General features: G+C 44.1%; 1 protein-coding gene across 12 annotated transcripts in view; it reads left to right on the forward strand.

The window, feature by feature from the left end:
* Positions 1-16,696, forward strand: part of stxbp5b (syntaxin binding protein 5b (tomosyn)) — a 50,553-nt gene that overhangs the window by 19,596 nt on the left and 14,261 nt on the right. For all 12 annotated transcript variants that reach the window (XM_072457469.1, XM_072457470.1, XM_072457471.1 and 9 more), the window contains exons 6-18: positions 11-74; positions 179-262; positions 1,634-1,757; positions 2,867-2,945; positions 4,255-4,412; positions 5,125-5,197; positions 7,199-7,346; positions 8,046-8,113; positions 8,488-8,528; positions 9,552-9,775; positions 12,415-12,581; positions 13,786-13,911; positions 14,805-14,950. In XM_072457469.1, coding sequence (XP_072313570.1) covers positions 11-74; positions 179-262; positions 1,634-1,757; positions 2,867-2,945; positions 4,255-4,412; positions 5,125-5,197; positions 7,199-7,346; positions 8,046-8,113; positions 8,488-8,528; positions 9,552-9,775; positions 12,415-12,581; positions 13,786-13,911; positions 14,805-14,950 — 1,502 coding nt within the window. The remainder of the gene's footprint in view (positions 1-10; positions 75-178; positions 263-1,633; positions 1,758-2,866; positions 2,946-4,254; positions 4,413-5,124; positions 5,198-7,198; positions 7,347-8,045; positions 8,114-8,487; positions 8,529-9,551; positions 9,776-12,414; positions 12,582-13,785; positions 13,912-14,804; positions 14,951-16,696) is intronic.

The raw sequence follows: 16,696 nt of genomic DNA on the forward strand, positions 1-16,696 counted from the left end.
ACGTGTCCAGATCGTCCAAGACTCATCCAGGGCCCGTGGTGCACATCAGCGACAACCCCATGGACGAGGGAAAGGTGAAGCGTCGCCTCTCCGCAGATCTGACCCGTGGCCCGGCCTGGCGCGCCTCTAATCGCGCAGAGTACTGAACGTTGTCTTTTGTTTCCTGTCGTTGCCGCAGCTGCTGATCGGATTCGAATGCGGCGTCGTGGTTCTGTGGGACCTGAAGTGTAAAAAAGCGGACTATCGCTACACGTACGACGAGGTGAGCACTTTTATTTACACTCTCCATCCTTCTAATTCTTCTATTATTATCCGTGGGTTATTTAGTGTTATGAAAGCAAATGGAAAAACTGAATGTTCTAAATATGGCGCCTACAAACGGGAAGTGTTGGGGAGGTGGCTTCGCAATTTGTGAAGGAAATAACACGTGAAGGACTAAAATGCACATTACATTAGTATTTATACTTTTTACATCAATTATTTAGTTATAGCTTTATATGATTTCTAATGTTTATGAGTAATGAGTTTTTTCATAGTTTTGGCCGGGGTGCGACTTATACTCCAGAGCGACTTATATGTGATATTATTCGGTATTTTCACCCTGGCAACCACAAGAGGGCGCTCTAGGCTCTAAGCGACGCAGAAGAAGAATCTGCACTTCTTCTTCCTCTGGAGTTTGTGGAGTTGTTTAGAAGTGACACAGAGGAAGAAGAATTCAATGGATTTAGTGATTTGGGGTAAAACTGATGCTTTGCTAAACTTGTTAGCATGTTCTTTATGCTATAGTTATCTGAATAACTGTTAATATGTTACGTTAACATACCAGACACTTACCACAGTTCTGTCTGTGCCTCATGTAGCTAAAGGAGTTAGCGTTAGCATACGTCATGTAGCTGAAGGTGTTAGCGTTAGCATACGTCATGTAGCTGAAGGTGTTAGCGTTAGCATACATACACCTATTCACCATGTTCTCTCATCTGTTATTATTTTAAACTGCATTTCAAGATGAAATGTCTGTTCTTGCTCTTGGATTTTATCAAATTAACTTCCCCAAAAAATGCGACTTATACTCCAGTGCCACTTATATATGTTTTTTGCTTCTCTATTATGCATCTTTTTGGCTGGTGCGACTTTTACTCCGGAAAATATGGTATATTATTTGTGAAAGTTTGATCAAAGTTGGTTAAAATGGATCCTGCAGCTGGTCTACACCTACAGGATGACTTTATATTAGCTATGCGTTTATATTGTCGATTAAGTTTCAAGTTTCAGAGAAATTAGGACCGTTGCCATAGTAATTAACAGTTTAAATAATGGGAAAAAGTGCTCAGATGTATAACGGGCGCTGAAACCCATGAAAACGACACAAGTGTGTACTGTATTTTCCGGACTATAAGTTGCACCAGCCAGAAAATGCATAATAGAGAATTAAAAAAACATATATAAGTCGCACTGGAGTATGAAATGCGGTTGCAAGTGTGAAAGTAACAAATGATATCACATATAAGTCGCTCGGGTGTATAAGTATATAAGTATAAGTCGCACCCTGGCCAAAGCTATGAAAAAAGGTGCGCCTTATAGTCCGGAAAATATGGTATTTCATCCTCTCTAAATGACATTGTGTTTGTGGCAGGCCATTCACTCGGTCGCCTGGCATCACGAGGGCAAACAGTTCGTCTGCAGTCACTCCGACGGGACGCTGACCACGTGGAACGTCCGAGCTCCGGCCAAACCTCTGCAGATCATCACGCCGCACGGTACGGAGGGTCAGAACGGAAGAACGTCCCGTAGTTCAAAGCCGCTTGTCCGATCAAAAACGCGGGAAACTAAACTACAGGAGAAACTCAAACACTGCATACGTTTCAGATAATCACGATCGAAGTTCTGACATCCGTTTTTTATTGTCATTTTCCATAACCAAGCTGTCCTTCCACACGGTAACACAAACTCTCCTCTCACCGTTTGGTCGTTCGGTAGATGTGTTTTGTACCTCGTGATTTGTGTACCGTATTTTCCGCACTATAAGGCCCACTTAAAAGTCTTTAATTTTCTCAAAAGACGACGGCGCGCCTTATAGTCCAGTGCGCCTTATATATGGATTCATTCTGGTCGTTCTTACTGACCTCGAAGTGATTTTGTTGCGGTACACGTTTTGTTTCGCTTGATGCGCCTTATATTCCGGTGCGCCTTATATGCAAAAAAAAAGATAGAAAATTGACCATTCATTAACCGTGCGCTTTATAATCCTGTGCGCCTTATATATGGATTCATTCTGGTCGTTCTTACTGACCTTGAAGCGATTTTGTGTGTTACACGTTTTGTTTCGCTTGATGCGCCTTATATTCCGGTGCGCCTTATATACATTATATACATTTTTGCGCCTTATAGTGTGGAAAATATGGTACTTTCCTATTTAGTTTATATTTATTATTATATACTTAAAGTGGACATATAGTGCATTGTTTTGTTTTTTATGGATTGGTCTTGACACATTTTTTAGTGAATTTTGTGCTGCTTTTTTTTTTTTTTTATCCTGATAAACCCTTTTTTAAATGTGCAATATCGTTAAAAATCGTTGCCTAAAGCAGAACAAAACACTCGACCTTCAATAGCTCAAATTGACCCAAAAATAACAAAAAAACACACGATTAATATTGACCCTTCACATACTGTTCCCTCTCTCGTGTGTTGAAGTCGATGAGGTCATGTGTCGTATGTTTTTGGCGTGTTTTTGACGCGTAAACAAACCAACGGCACGGTTAAAAGCTCGATATGTCCACTTTGAGCGACGTCATCTCCGTGAGCGATGTTTGTTCAGTCGAAACGTTGGCCAGGTTCATAAACACGAGGACGTTTTCTGTCGTAGGAAAACAGCCTAAAGATGGAAAGAAGCCGGAGCCGTGCCGACCCATCCTGAAGGTGGAGTACAAGACAACACGGGCCGGGTGAGTCACAGGTCATAGGTCACAGGTCACAGGTCATAGGTCACACATAAATCAATCACACATCCATCACATAATGGGACAAAATATGATGGGTTTTGGAATTACGTATCCAGATCTTGTATAAGATCACAGGGAAACACAAATAAATAACTTATTTTGAGTTACATTCTATTGTCTAAAGAATTTGTAAAAAAAATCAAAGTTTGATCGAGCCTTTTTCTCAGTATCGGAATCGTTTGAAAGTATCGTGACACTAATACATCGCAATACTTTTAAACAGTGTTATGAGAAATGACAAATTCCAAGTTTCCTTTCGTATCGTTCATGGATCACCAGCTCATCAAACCCGTCGTGTCCAGCCCCTCGCTCCCCCCTCGCTCCCTCGCTCCCCCCTCGCTCCTTCACTTCCTGGTCTCTCGTTTCTCGCTTCCCTGCTCAGTTTCCTGTACTTCCTGTGTATATTTGAGCTGTCGCTGTGGAGCGCTGCCGTGTTTATGAAGGGAAACTACCGACATCTATAAATAAAGAGGAATGTCTGTTTTTCTTGGAGTCTGATCTGTTCAAGGGTGAAATTGAGAAGAAGCTGGTGTTTAAGTTCAACATCCTCCAGAAAATGAGAGGGTTTAGGCTCATGCGGCCGACAGGCTCAACCCCGACAGGCTCAACCCCGACAGGCTCAACCCCGACGGGCTCTGTCCCGATGGGCTCTGTCCCGACGGGCTCGGCTCAGCTCCGACACGCTCAGTTCTGAGGTTTTCAGGTCTTTATATTCTTCAAGTGTCTTGGCCCGGGGGCATCTGGCCCCCCAGATCTTTTAATTCTGCCTGTGGAACATATTAAAGCGGGTTAACCCTTACGCTTAATGCGTCCACACGTGGGACGTTGGACTTTTTCTTTATTTATTTGACCCCTGGGTCTTGACTCTGGGGGGACGATGCCAATCATAGTGTGCAGACGCAGATATCGCTGATATGGGAAAGAATCAATCTAAAAGTGATGTGTCCATCCCGGAGACACATGTCATGCTGCAATGTCAAATAAATATGGGAAAGAGTGTCTGGAATGCTATGGTTTGGTCTGTCATTTCTTTGTGATTTTAATGCATTTTCTTCCTGTTGTGAAGCACTTTGAACTGCCTCGTGTATAAAATGTGCTCTACTAATAAACTTGCCTTGCCATAGTCTCCTAAAATACTTTGTTTGATGCAGACAGCGCTCAGAGGTCTGTTTTAATAGTCTCACATTAATCGTCCAGAAGAGACACTTTTGTTGCGTGCGCCGCGTTGTAACATGCCTCTGTCGCCCCTCAGCGACCCGTTCATGGTGATGTCGGGGGGCCTGTCCTACGAGACGATGGGGCGGAGACGAGCCTGTCTGACGGTGATGCACGGGAAGAGCACCGCCGTCCTGGAGATGGACACGCCCATCGTGGACTTCCTCACGCTCTGCGAAACGCCGTATCCCAACGGTGAGACCGCGGCGTCCACGGGAACTGACAGAAGCTTAAGTCGGTTAAGCCCAGTTATTCAGATAACTATAGCATAAAGAACATGCTAACAAGTTTAGCAAAGCATCAGTTTTACCCCAAATCACTAAATCCATTGAATTCTTCTTCCTCTGTGTCACTTCTAAACAACTCCACAAACTCCAGAGGAAGAGGAAGTGCTGATTCTTCTTCTGTGTCGCTCAGAGCCTAGAGCGCCCTCCTGTGGTTGCCAGTGTGAAAATAATTAAAAATATCCCATACAAGTTGCTCTGGAGTATAAGTCGCACCCCGGCCAAAACTATGAAAAAAGGTGCAACTTATAGTCCAGAAAATACAGTATATTTTGACAACTTCAACCCTGTAAAAGTATGTGATGCCTCATTAAGAAGCTCAGAACCACTTCAGTTTATTTCACGTTTTACTACTATTTTTACAAGTTATTATGGAAGTAATACGTGTTTTTTCTGAGGAAAGAGGGATACCAGTCGTCAAACATCCCTCGTCCTGAACATTTCGATACTTTAGCCCTTAACCAAGTGTGTTCAAAGTCTTAGAACGATTACTTTTGACACTTTTATTGTCCAACCGCACGGCAAAACAGTCCATACAATCTAAAAACCCAGCGTTAAACATATGAAACGTCACAAATCTGTTCTAACGCGGTCATGTTTGTCCTTCTTTTGGCCCGGTCCAGACTTCCAGGAGCCGTACGCGGTGGTGGTGCTGCTGGAGAAGGATCTCATCGTCATAGACCTGGGCCAGATCGGGTGAGTCTCTTCTGATCGTGTTAAAATGTCGTTTCTTCATAAAAACTCAATGATTTACTTATTTTATATGTGGCCCCTGCTGGAGCTTTTCACTGTAGGACTATGTGACTCAGATCATTTTTATCAATTAAACGATTTTTTTTCTTACACTACATTAGGCTTCTATCGAATTAGTAATTGAAAAAAATCTGATAGTTTTTTCTTTTGTGACGTTTCGATTGAAAAACTCCGCTGCATTTGTCATAGAAGCTCTGTTGGCATGCGTTTTGAGGATTTACAGCCCAGATAATGGATTAGAACGATCAAAACGCGACTGGACGAATGCAGATGGAAGTGCTTTTTCATTAAAGGCGCAGTACGTAACATTATATCCGCAAAGTCGCTAACGTTAAAAGACCGATGGTTTCCAGAGAAGTGAAGCAGACAAAATTAAGACATTTTATCACTTTTATTGTCTTTAAGTCTTTGGGAAATGACAGTACCGTATTTTCTGAAGTATAAGTTGCTCTGGAGTTTAAGTATACAAGTATAAATATAAGTATAAGTCGTACCCCTGCCAAAACTATGAATAAAGGTGCAACATAGTCTAGAAAATACTGTAATATTGGTGCAACTGTCTTGTTAGTTCATTTTAAAAGGAATAAAGTAGCGCATATCGTATTTTCCGGACTATTAAGTTGCACCTTTTTTCATAGTTTTGGCTGTGGTGCTACTTCTACTTATATTTATACTTATATACTTATACTCCGGAGCAACTTATATGTGATATTATTTGTCATTTTCACATTTCATTTGCAACCACATTTCATACTCCAGTGCGACTTATGTTTTATTTCCGTCTCTATTATGCATTTTTTGGCTGGTGCGACTTATAGTCCAGAAAATACGGTAATCTCGGTGCAAAAGTCGTGTTAGTTAATTTTAAAAGGAATAAAGTAGCACATATACAACTCCGTAATCTTCTTTGTGATGAAGCCGCGCACCGTGTCGCAGACGAGCAGAAACGCTGTGAAACGTCCAAATCGAGCAGGACGTCGTTCCTCGAGCTCGCGGCGAACACGAAACGCCGTGCGGTTTGTACGGGCCGGCGTCGCGCATGAGTCAGCAGCAGACGAGGCGTATCGATCCGAGAGGAAATTAGCAATTCAAATGTGTGTTTGAAGGCGGTGGAGCGGGAGGAGTGTGCTGCCGCGGCAACGAGAACAGAACGTGTTATTGTAACTCCAGACCATGTGATGTGATGTGATGACGGCCATGTTTGCTATCGGTTAAGCCCCTCCTCCTCTATATTATACAGTCAAATGCACCGTAAGAAGCTAATACTCGTAGTTCTGGTGAAAATGTGTTTGAATTTAATTTTATCAGTTATTTGTGATTGGTGTGTTTGTACCTGTTGTACATATTTCTGGACTATAAGTCGCACCAGCCAAAAAAATGCATAATAGAGAAGAAAAAAACATTTACATGTCTCACTGGAGTATAAGTCGCATTTTTGGGTGACATTTATTTGATAAAAGCCAAAACCAAGAACGGACATTTAATCTTGAAATGCAATTCAAACCAATTTAAACCATAAATAAATAAATAATATTACATACAAGTTGCTCTGGAGTATAAGTCGTACCTCTGTCAAAACTATGACAAAAGGTGCAACTTATAGTCTGGAAAGTACGGTAATATCGGTGCAACTGTCTTGTTAGTTAATTTTAAAAGGAATAAAGTAGCACATACCGTATTTTTCGGACTATAAGTCGCACCTTTTTTCATAGTTTTGTCCGAGGTGCGACTTATACTTTTATACGTGTACTCAGGAGCGACTTATATGTGATATTATTTGTTATTTTCACACTTGCAACCGCATTTCATACTCCAGTGCGACTTATATATTAGATGCCAAAGAAAAGCACGTGTCCATAAACCGATCAAACCGACGTGACCGTGTATTGTCCAGATGTGAAAAACGAACTAACGCGGTGGTTTATTGCTGACCGTCGGTTGCAGGTACCCAGCCTTTGAGAACCCGTACCCGTTCACCGTGCACGAGTCGCCCGTGACCTGCTGCGAGTACTTCGCCGACTGTCCGGCGGAGCTCATCCCGGCGCTTTACTCCGTGGGGACGAGGCAGAAGAGGCAGGGCTACAGCAAGAAGGTACGGCCCCTCGAGCGCGGCACGTTTACAATGCGGGGGCTTCATTTTCCAAAGTTTATTTGCGCTGCAGTTTCGTTGCCGTTTTGTGTCTTTTGTTTCACGCTTTCGACGCAAAGATCTCGAGGGTGAACCTTGTATTTGTACGTGTTTTTATGTGTTTGTGAACTGTATTGATTGTTTTAATGGCATTTTATTTGGACATCCTGCGTTTGTTAGTTAATTCATTCATTCGTGAAGAAGAGTTTTGCTCGTACGATTTTCCCTGTATTAATGAATAAATTACACACCAAAAAATCAGCAATAGAGCAATAGATATAGGCACAAATCAAACACTTTAATCTGAATAAATGGCTTTTTTATTAGTTGCGCTTTGAAAATAATCAGCTGCTAAAACAAGCCTTATTTTTAGCAGCTGATAAAATATGAATACATTTATGTTACGCTAAAATATAAAAATTTCCGTTTTTACGATTTTAATATTGTATTTCCATATTAAGCTTGCGCAGTATTGCAGTATTACTTGCTATAACACTGAAATACTGCAGTTAAAATGGATTCGGCTCATAAAATAGCGATGTAATGCAGAATATTGCATGCAACCTGCAATATCGTACGTGCACCGCGTGTTTGTTTGTGCGAATCGTTGGCGTCGTCTGTTGCCTTGTGCGCCGTAAAAGTGACGTGCTGCTTTGCCCGTAGGAGTGGCCCGTCAGTGGAGGAAACTGGGGACAAGGTGCACAGAGTTACCCAGAAATCATCCTCACGGGGTAAGAAGATGCCGCTAACATCGACACGCTAACATCGACACGCTAACATCGACACGCTAACATCGACACGCTAACATCGACACGCTAACATCGACACGCTAACATCGACACGCTAACATCGACACGCTAACATCGACGCGCGCCGACATCGACACGCCGACATTGACATGCTAATGCTCCATCTTCTACAAACAATGGCTTTAATTAACTTTTGGGCTGAAACTAACGACTTCTAAACTAACTTCTTAATGGAGAAACTTTTAATATTTCTTTTACATTTTGTTTTAAAGAGGCTTTGTTTGTTTATATATTTGAGTTGGGATTAATCTGGTGTTTTCTAAGACTTTCTTGTTCGTCTTTTTTCCTCAAACCAGACACGCTGATGGGACAATAAAGTTCTGGGACGCCTCCGCACGTAAGTACACCTTCTAGCTCGTGCAGAATCAACGTTTACGAGCATTTAACTGCGTTCTAGCATCGTTCCCTCTTCATAGATCTGGAGGTCTCCTGTGGCGTTTCGGAGTCCATAAATCACTCATTCTCACTCAAATTGCGTCCGTTACAACTGCAAACGCACTTTAGTTTAACATGATACGCCAAAGCAAAGTTACTCCATTGCCACGACGACACAAAGGTACAAGCGATTATCTTCCCTGCGACATCCTCAATCGCACAATGAACCTTAAAGCAGAACTAAGTAACATTTTCACCCTGTTAAACGTCTCGGTAAGCCCCTGTGATGGTTAAAAATGTGTTTTTAGGGTGTTTTAAGTGTGCGTCGTCGCCCCCTGCTGCCTCGGGGTGGAAAACCAGCCTTGCAGACGACTCTCCTGAGAAACCCTCGCTCTTTTTTTTTTAAATATTTGCCAACCTGAAATGTTTTTTGTATGTGACTATACCGACTTATTGCGATGAAGAAAAATAAGTCGCACCAGCCAAAAAAATGCATAATAGAGAAAAAAAAACACATTTAAGTCGCACTGGAGTATGAAATAAGAAGGCTTTATTTGTCCCGCAATGGGGAAATTCCACTGTTGCAACACAAAGTAGGTACAGAAGTAAAAAACAGATCACTTATAAAAAACTTTAAAAAACACTCTTAATAAAAAACCTCTTATACTCATAAATAAAAAGTAGAAAATAATAATAACAATAGTAACACTCTTATTTACAGCTGTTATGAAATGCGGTTGCAAGTGCGAAATAACAAATAATATCACATAAGTTGCTCTAGAGTATAAGTATATAAGTATAACTATAAGTCGCACCTGGGCCAAAACTATGAGAAAAGGTGTCACTTATAGTCCGGAAAATACGGTATATTTTTAAGGTATTTTCGCACGGGAGCTGCAGGGGAGCTCTATCGCCACAGTTACTTAAGTTGCGCTTCAAACTTCTTCACTCTCTAATGCATTTCCGTTTTGTCTCGTCGGCGAAGTGATGCTCCAGGTGCTGTACAAGCTGAAGACCGCCAAGGTGTTCGAGCGCGGGGCGCGCGGCAAAGAGGAGAAGGGCAGCGTGGACATCGTGGACGAGGACCCGTTCGCCGTGCAGACGCTGAGCTGGTGCCCGGAGAGCCGCCTGCTGTGCGTGGCCGGCGTCTCGGCCCACGTGATCGTCTACCGGTTCAGCAAGCAGGAGGCTACCGCCGAGGAGGTGCAGGTGAGGTTCGGCGAGGGCGGGGCTGGGGCGGGGCAAGAAGGGGCGAGAAGGGGCTCGCCGCGTTTGGGTTCCTTTCCAGTTCCGCACGACCGAATATCACGCGATTGTTGGAAGAGTTAGAAAATTGTACGATGGAACGCTCGATGGTAGAAAAGCAGGAAGCCACCGCCGAGGAGGTGCAGGTGAGGTCGGCAAGTGGCGGGGCGGGGCCAGGAGGTGCTCGGGCTCGCTGCGTTTAGGTTCCTCTCTAGTTCCGCTCGACCGAATATCACGCAATTGTTGGAAGAGTTAGAACATTGAACGATGAAACGCTCGATGGTAGAAAAGCAGGAAGCCACCGCAGAGGAGGTGCAGGTGAGGGCGTGACAAGGGGGCGGGGCAAGAAGGTGCTTGGGCTCGCGGCGTTTAGGCTCTCCAGTTCCGCTCGACCGAATATCACGCAATGTTTGGAAATTTTAGAAAATTTAACGATGGAACGGTCAATGGACGGAAAGCAGGAAGCCATTGTCGAGGAGGTGCAGGTGAGGTCGGCGAGGGCGGGGTGGGGGGCGGGGCAAGAAGGTGCTCGGGCTCGCTTGCGTTTAGGTTCCTCTCCGATCTGCGTGACCGAATATCACGCGATTGTCGGAAGAGTTAGAAAATCAAACGGTGAAACAGTCGATGGTAGAAAAATATGAAGCCACCGCTGAGGAGGTGCAGGTGAGGTCGGCGAGGGGGCGGGGCGGGGGTGGGGCAGAGCAAAAAGGTGCTCGCGGCGTTTAGGTTCCTCTCCGTTCCACGTGAACAAATATCACACTATTGTTGGAAGAGTTAGAAAATCAAACGATGAAACAGTCAATGATGGAAAAGCAGGAAGCGAGCGCGTGGATAGCTGTCCCAGAGCGCCCCCTGCTGTCATGGATCCTCCTCCACAGCAAGGAAAACAGCAAAAAAAAAAAAAAACTCAAGGAAAACCAGAGGCTAATAGATCCGCTCTCGGGAGCGAGGATGGACGCGCGCTGTAAATGTGTCCGGGACGATTTTATCAACCGGAAATATGGACGAGAAATGTAACGGAGACAAAACAATTAACTGACATCAGATCAAAATGGTTTTAAATGGTTCTAACACAAAAAATAAGCGAAATGTTGGACAGTTTGCGTTTCTATTTCAAAGGATGGAAAAAGTAAACTTTACTAGCCTCAAAACTGTAACTAAGCGTCACAAAAAAGTATAATTTGTGCTAAAGTCTGTAATATCTGTAGAGAAAACGATTGTTGAGCCGACATTTATTTGCCCAATAAACCAAAAACATCAGATATGTTCAGTGTCTGTCAGAATCTACTATTAAATACACAAACAAATAATGGAAAATACCGTATTTTCCGGAGTATAAGTTGCACCAGCCAAAAAATGCATCGTAGAGAAGAAAAAAAACATATATAGTCGCACTGGAGTCTGAAATGCGGTTGCAAGTGTGAAAATAACAAATAATATCACATAAGTCGCTCCGGAGTACAAGTATAAGTATATAAGTATAAATGTAAGTATAAGTCGCACACCGGCCAATACAATGAAAAAAGTTGCAACTTATAGTCCGGAAAATACTGTAATTTACACTGGAGTATGAAATGCGGTTGCAAGTGTGAAAATAACAAATAATATCACATAAGTCGCTCCGGAGTACAAGTATAAGTATATAAGTATAAATGTAAGTATAAGTCGCACACCGGCCAATACAATGAAAAAAGTTGCAACTTATAGTCCGGAAAATACTGTAATTTACACTGGAGTATGAAATGCGGTTGCAAGTGTGAAAATAACAAATAATATCACATAAGTCGCTCCGGAGTACAAGTATAAGTATATAAGTATAAATGTAAGTATAAGTCGCACACCGGCCAATACAATGAAAAAAGTTGCAACTTATAGTCCGGAAAATACTGTAATTTACACTGGAGTATGAAATGCGGTTGCAAGTGTGAAAATAACAAATAATATCACATAAGTCGCTCCGGAGTACAAGTATAAGTATATAAGTATAAATGTAAGTATAAGTCGCACACCGGCCAATACAATGAAAAAAGTTGCAACTTATAGTCCGGAAAATACTGTAATTTACACTGGAGTATGAAATGCGGTTGCAAGTGTGAAAATAACAAATAATATCACATAAGTCGCTCCGGAGTACAAGTATAAGTATATAAGTATAAATGTAAGTATAAGTCGCACACCGGCCAATACAATGAAAAAAGTTGCAACTTATAGTCCGGAAAATACTGTAATTTACACTGGAGTATGAAATGCGGTTGCAAGTGTGAAAATAACAAATAATATCACATATAAGTCGCTCCGGAGTATAAGTATATAAGTATAAGTCGCACCCCGGCCAAAACTATGAAAAAAGTTGCAACTTATTGTCCGGAAAATACAGTAATTTGCACTGGAGTTTGAAATGCGGTGTGAAAATAACAAATAATATCAGTCGCTCCGGAGTAAAAGTAAATAAGTATAAATATAAGTATAAGTCGCACCCCGGCCAAAACTATGATTTTAAAAAAAAAGGTGCCACTTATAGTCTGGAGTATACGGTACTTCAGTAAACGCAGGTTTCACTTTTGCCTCTGGGGTTCAGCACATGTTTGCGTCTCGTTCTCCAGCTGTTGGAGGTCCGGATGCAGAGCGACTTCCCCGGCGTCGCCGCGGAGACGCCGGACCCCGGGGGAGACCAGTCGCCCCCTCCGCCCCAGAGTGCCACGCCCACCAGCCCCCAGCAGGAGAGCCCGGACCCCCCGGAGGGGCCCCGGGACAACATCGCCTGTCTGCAGTGCGTTTACCACTGCTTTTTTACACTTTTACACCGGCATGAGGAGAAGGCGGGGCTTGGACCGCAGTAGATACTTTTAGACTGTGATTAAATCTGTGATAAACTGGACTAAATGAACGAGTACTAAACCAGGTCTAAATTGAGGCTAAATGAGGATTCGGGACTTATTGGGGACAATACCAGATCTAAATTATTGTCTAAATTTGGGACTAAACCAACATTTAGCTGGACTTGGTGGGGACTGGACTAGGTCTAATCTATTGTCCAAACCAGGTTTCACAAAGGACTAAACCAGGTTTCACAAAGGACTAAACCAGGACTAACAAAGGACTAAACCAGGACTAACAAAGGACTAAACCAGGACTAAACCAGGACTAAACCGGGACTAAACCGGGACTAAACCTGGACTTAAACTGGACTAAACCAGGACTAAACCAGGACTAAAACAGAACTAAACCACCTCTATTACAAAACTACATACCACAGTTTGAACACCACTGTCCTATTTTACTCTCTGCTCTTTTCTCCTCCTCTCTCCTCCCCTCTCCCCTCCTCTGTTGACCTCTCCTGTCTTCCTCTGTGCTTTCAGGGTGCTCTCCTCTCTCCTCCTCTCTTTCCTCCTCTCTTTCCTCCTCTCTTTCCTCCTCTATCCTCCTCTCTTTCCTCCTCTATCCTCCTCTCTTTCCTCCTCTCTCCTCCCCTCTCCTCCTCACTCCTCCTCTGTCCTCTCCTCCCCTCTCCTCTCTCCTCCTCTCTCCTCCTCTCTGTTGACCTCTCCTGTCTTCCTCTGTGCTTTCAGGGTGCGCTCCTCTCTCCTCCTCTCTCCTCCCCTCTCCTCCTCACTCCTCCTCTGTCCTCTCCTCTCTCCTCCTCTCTGTTGACTTCTCCTCTCTTCCTCTGTGCTTTCAGGGTGCCCTCCTCTCTCCTCCACCCCTCTCCTCCTCTCTGTTGACCTCTCCTCTCTTCCTCTGTGCTTTCAGGGTGCGCTCCTTTCTCCCCTCTCCTTCCCTCTCCTCTCTCCTCCCCTCCCCTCCCCTCTCCTCTCCTCTCCTCTCCTCTCTTTCCTCCTCTCTTCTCCCCTCTCCTCTCTCCTCCTCTCCGTTGACCTCTCCTCTCTTCCTCTGTGCTTTCAGGGTGCGCTCCTCCCCTCTCCTCCTCCCCTCTCCTCCTCTCTGTTGACCTCTCTCTTCCTCTGTGCTTTCAGGGTGCGCTCCTCCCCTCTGAAGCAGTCCCCTGGTTATCAGGTGGAGCTGGTCGTTCAGCTGGTCTGGGTGAGCGGAGAACCTCCTCAGCCCATCACCAGTTTGGCCATCAACTCCTCGTACGGCCTGTAAGTCTGCACCTCACACAGCGAGGGTGGGACGTCCTGACACGCCTCCGCTTTCACCTCACAAGCCTCAGCGGACGTAAAGTTCTGTAGAAAAATGCGAGAGAAGAAACGTGCCTGGTTTTCTGCGCGACCGCATCATCAGTAACACTAACGCCGACCGTGATCCTTCTAAAAGCTCCGGCGCCGTTTCCTGTGAGCGCCGCGACACTAAACAGTGACACGAAGCTTGATTTTACCACATTACACCATAGATAACCGCATGTTCACGAGGCACAGCGATGCACAAAACGTTTTACTGCGCTGGTCGGGTCCTGAACAGTAAAACGCTTATTTTTCAGGTCGGATCGTCATCATCATGTACCAAATTACTTCTGTACCACTATATTAAAGCAGAACCAAGTACGTTTTTTACCTTAATGGCTAAATATGTATTTCTGGGCATTTGAAGTGTGCGTCGTCGCCCCCTGCTGTCTCCGAGCGGAAAACCAGCCTTAAAGACGACTCTCCTGAGAAACCCTCGCTCTTTTTTTAATATATGATAACGTTAAATGTTTTTGTTTGTGATTATACTGACTATGATTATGATGAAGGAAAGAAGGAAGGGAAGGAGGGAAATAAGAAAGTGAGTAAGGAGAAGTGGAGGAGAGGGAAGGAAATTTATGAAAATGTAGGGGAAAAAAGTGTATTTTCACAAAGGAGCTGCAGGGGGAGCTCTTTCGATACCAATACCTGAACATTTCCTTTTTATTGCCTATTTTTAAGTGTAAATTGAGTGCTAAATTATGCGCACACACAAAAAGGCCTCAGAAGTCGTCTCCTCGACAGTCTTTTTTTTTTCAAATCGTGTCTTCGTAAACCACGTGTTCTTCACACAAAACCCGCGTGTGCCTCAGGGTGGTGTTCGGGAACAGCAGTGGCCTGGCCGTGGTGGACTTCCTGCAGAAGACGCTGCTCCTGAACCTGGGCACGGCCGACCTGTACAGCCCCTGTGAACCCCGGCAACCACGGTCGCCGAGGAAGACCAGGCAGCCCTCTGCAGGTGAGGCGCGGCGCTGCGGGTGTTCAGCCGGTGAAATACACAATGATGTTCCAGTCCAAGAGGCAGCTCAAGAATAGAGTTAGCACATGCATGAACGAACTATCAGAGGCACAGGAAGTAGAAAAGTGCATGTTTTTCTGCATGATGCGCATTTGTGACGTCGAAGTACATTTTTGTGGAGGAAATTTAGCATTTTTGGAAGACTAATGCTTGATATTTTCCATTCATTTGCATAGAAAGTACAAGTATATACAGTTGGTGACTTCTTAGCTGTTCAGACTGCAGTTTCTTGTTATTCAATTTTATTTTGAAATTGTTCAGTGGTTTATTTGCCATTTGCACTATGAAACCTGTACCGACAACGAAAATGGTTTAAACAAAAAAGCGACATATAAACACGTGTGAATCAGTCATTACCGTTTCACATTTTCTTTGGATTTGTGGGGAATGTTTTATGCTTTTTTCTTAGTCGTACGATAAGACTTGAGCTGTAGAAAGTGTAGCAACATCTATGATTGATAATCAACACTAACTAAATATTTATTGCAGCTCATGTTTGTTTAGAACATGGTTCAGCTGCTTTAGGGCTGCTTTAGAGCCGCTTTAGAGCCGCTTTAGTCCTGCTTTAGAGCCGCTTTAGAGCTGCTTTAGTCCTGCTTTAGAGCTGCTTTAGAGCCGCTTTAGTCCTGCTTTAGAGCCGCTTTAGAGCTGCTTTAGTCCTGCTTTAGAGCTGCTTTAGTCCTGCTTTAGAGCTGCTTTAGAGCCGCTTTAGTCCTGCTTTAGAGCCGCTTTAGAGCTGCTTTAGTCCTGCTTTAGAGCCGCTTTAGTCCTGCTTTAGAGCCGCTTTAGAGCTGCTTTAGTCCTGCTTTAGTCCTGCTTTAGTCCTGCTTTAGTCCTGCTTTAGAGCTGCTTTAGTCCTGCTTTAGAGCTGCTTTAGTCCTGCTTTAGAGCCGCTTTAGAGCTGCTTTAGTCCTGCTTTAGAGCCGCTTTAGAGCTGCTTTAGAGCTGCTTTAGTCCTGCTTTAGAGCTGCTTTGGTCCTGCTTTAGAGCTGCTTTAGAAATGCTTTAGTCCTGCTTTAGAGCCGCTTTAGAGCTGCTTTAGTCCTGCTTTAGAGCTGCTTTAGTCCTGCTTTAGAGCTGCTTTAGACCTGCTTTAGTCCTGCTTTAGTCCTGCTTTAGAGCCGCTTTAGAGCTGCTTTAGTCCTGCTTTAGAGCTGCTTTAGTCCTGCTTTAGAGCTGCTTTAGACCTGCTTTAGTCCTGCTTTAGTCCTGCTTTAGAGCCGCTTTTGAGCTGCTTTAGTCCTGCTTTAGAGCTGCTTTAGACCTGCTTTAGAGCTGCTTTAGACCTGCTTTAGACCTGCTTTAGACCTGCTTTAGAGCTGCTTTAGAGCTGCTTTAGAGCTGCTTTAGAGCCGCTTTAGAGCTGCTTTAGTCCTGCTTTAGAGCTGCTTTAGAGCTGCTTTAGAACTGCCGTGTCAGTGGGATAAAGTCGTTATCAGTATATATTCAAAACAGTAGTTGTAACTGTAGCTGTCATCCAATATCTGACCTACAAAACGACTTCACGCGCTCTGTTTTGGGCGTGGACGTCGAGGCGCGCTTTGGCCCCTGCAGTACCTCTCGGCCTCCGCGGGGGGCAGCGCTCGCAGCAGGTCCGTCTGTTTGCTTGGACGTGGCTCAGAGTGTCGTCTCTGTCGCCGGGCGGAAGCTGCAGTGAACATGACCTTCTTCGACGGGGAGAGAGTA

The sequence above is a fragment of the Eucyclogobius newberryi genome, unplaced genomic scaffold, assembly GCF_026437365.1.
Source record: "Eucyclogobius newberryi isolate DKJ021-1_F unplaced genomic scaffold, fEucNew1.0.hap1 SCAF_21, whole genome shotgun sequence".
Lineage (NCBI taxonomy): Eukaryota > Metazoa > Chordata > Actinopteri > Gobiiformes > Gobiidae > Eucyclogobius > Eucyclogobius newberryi.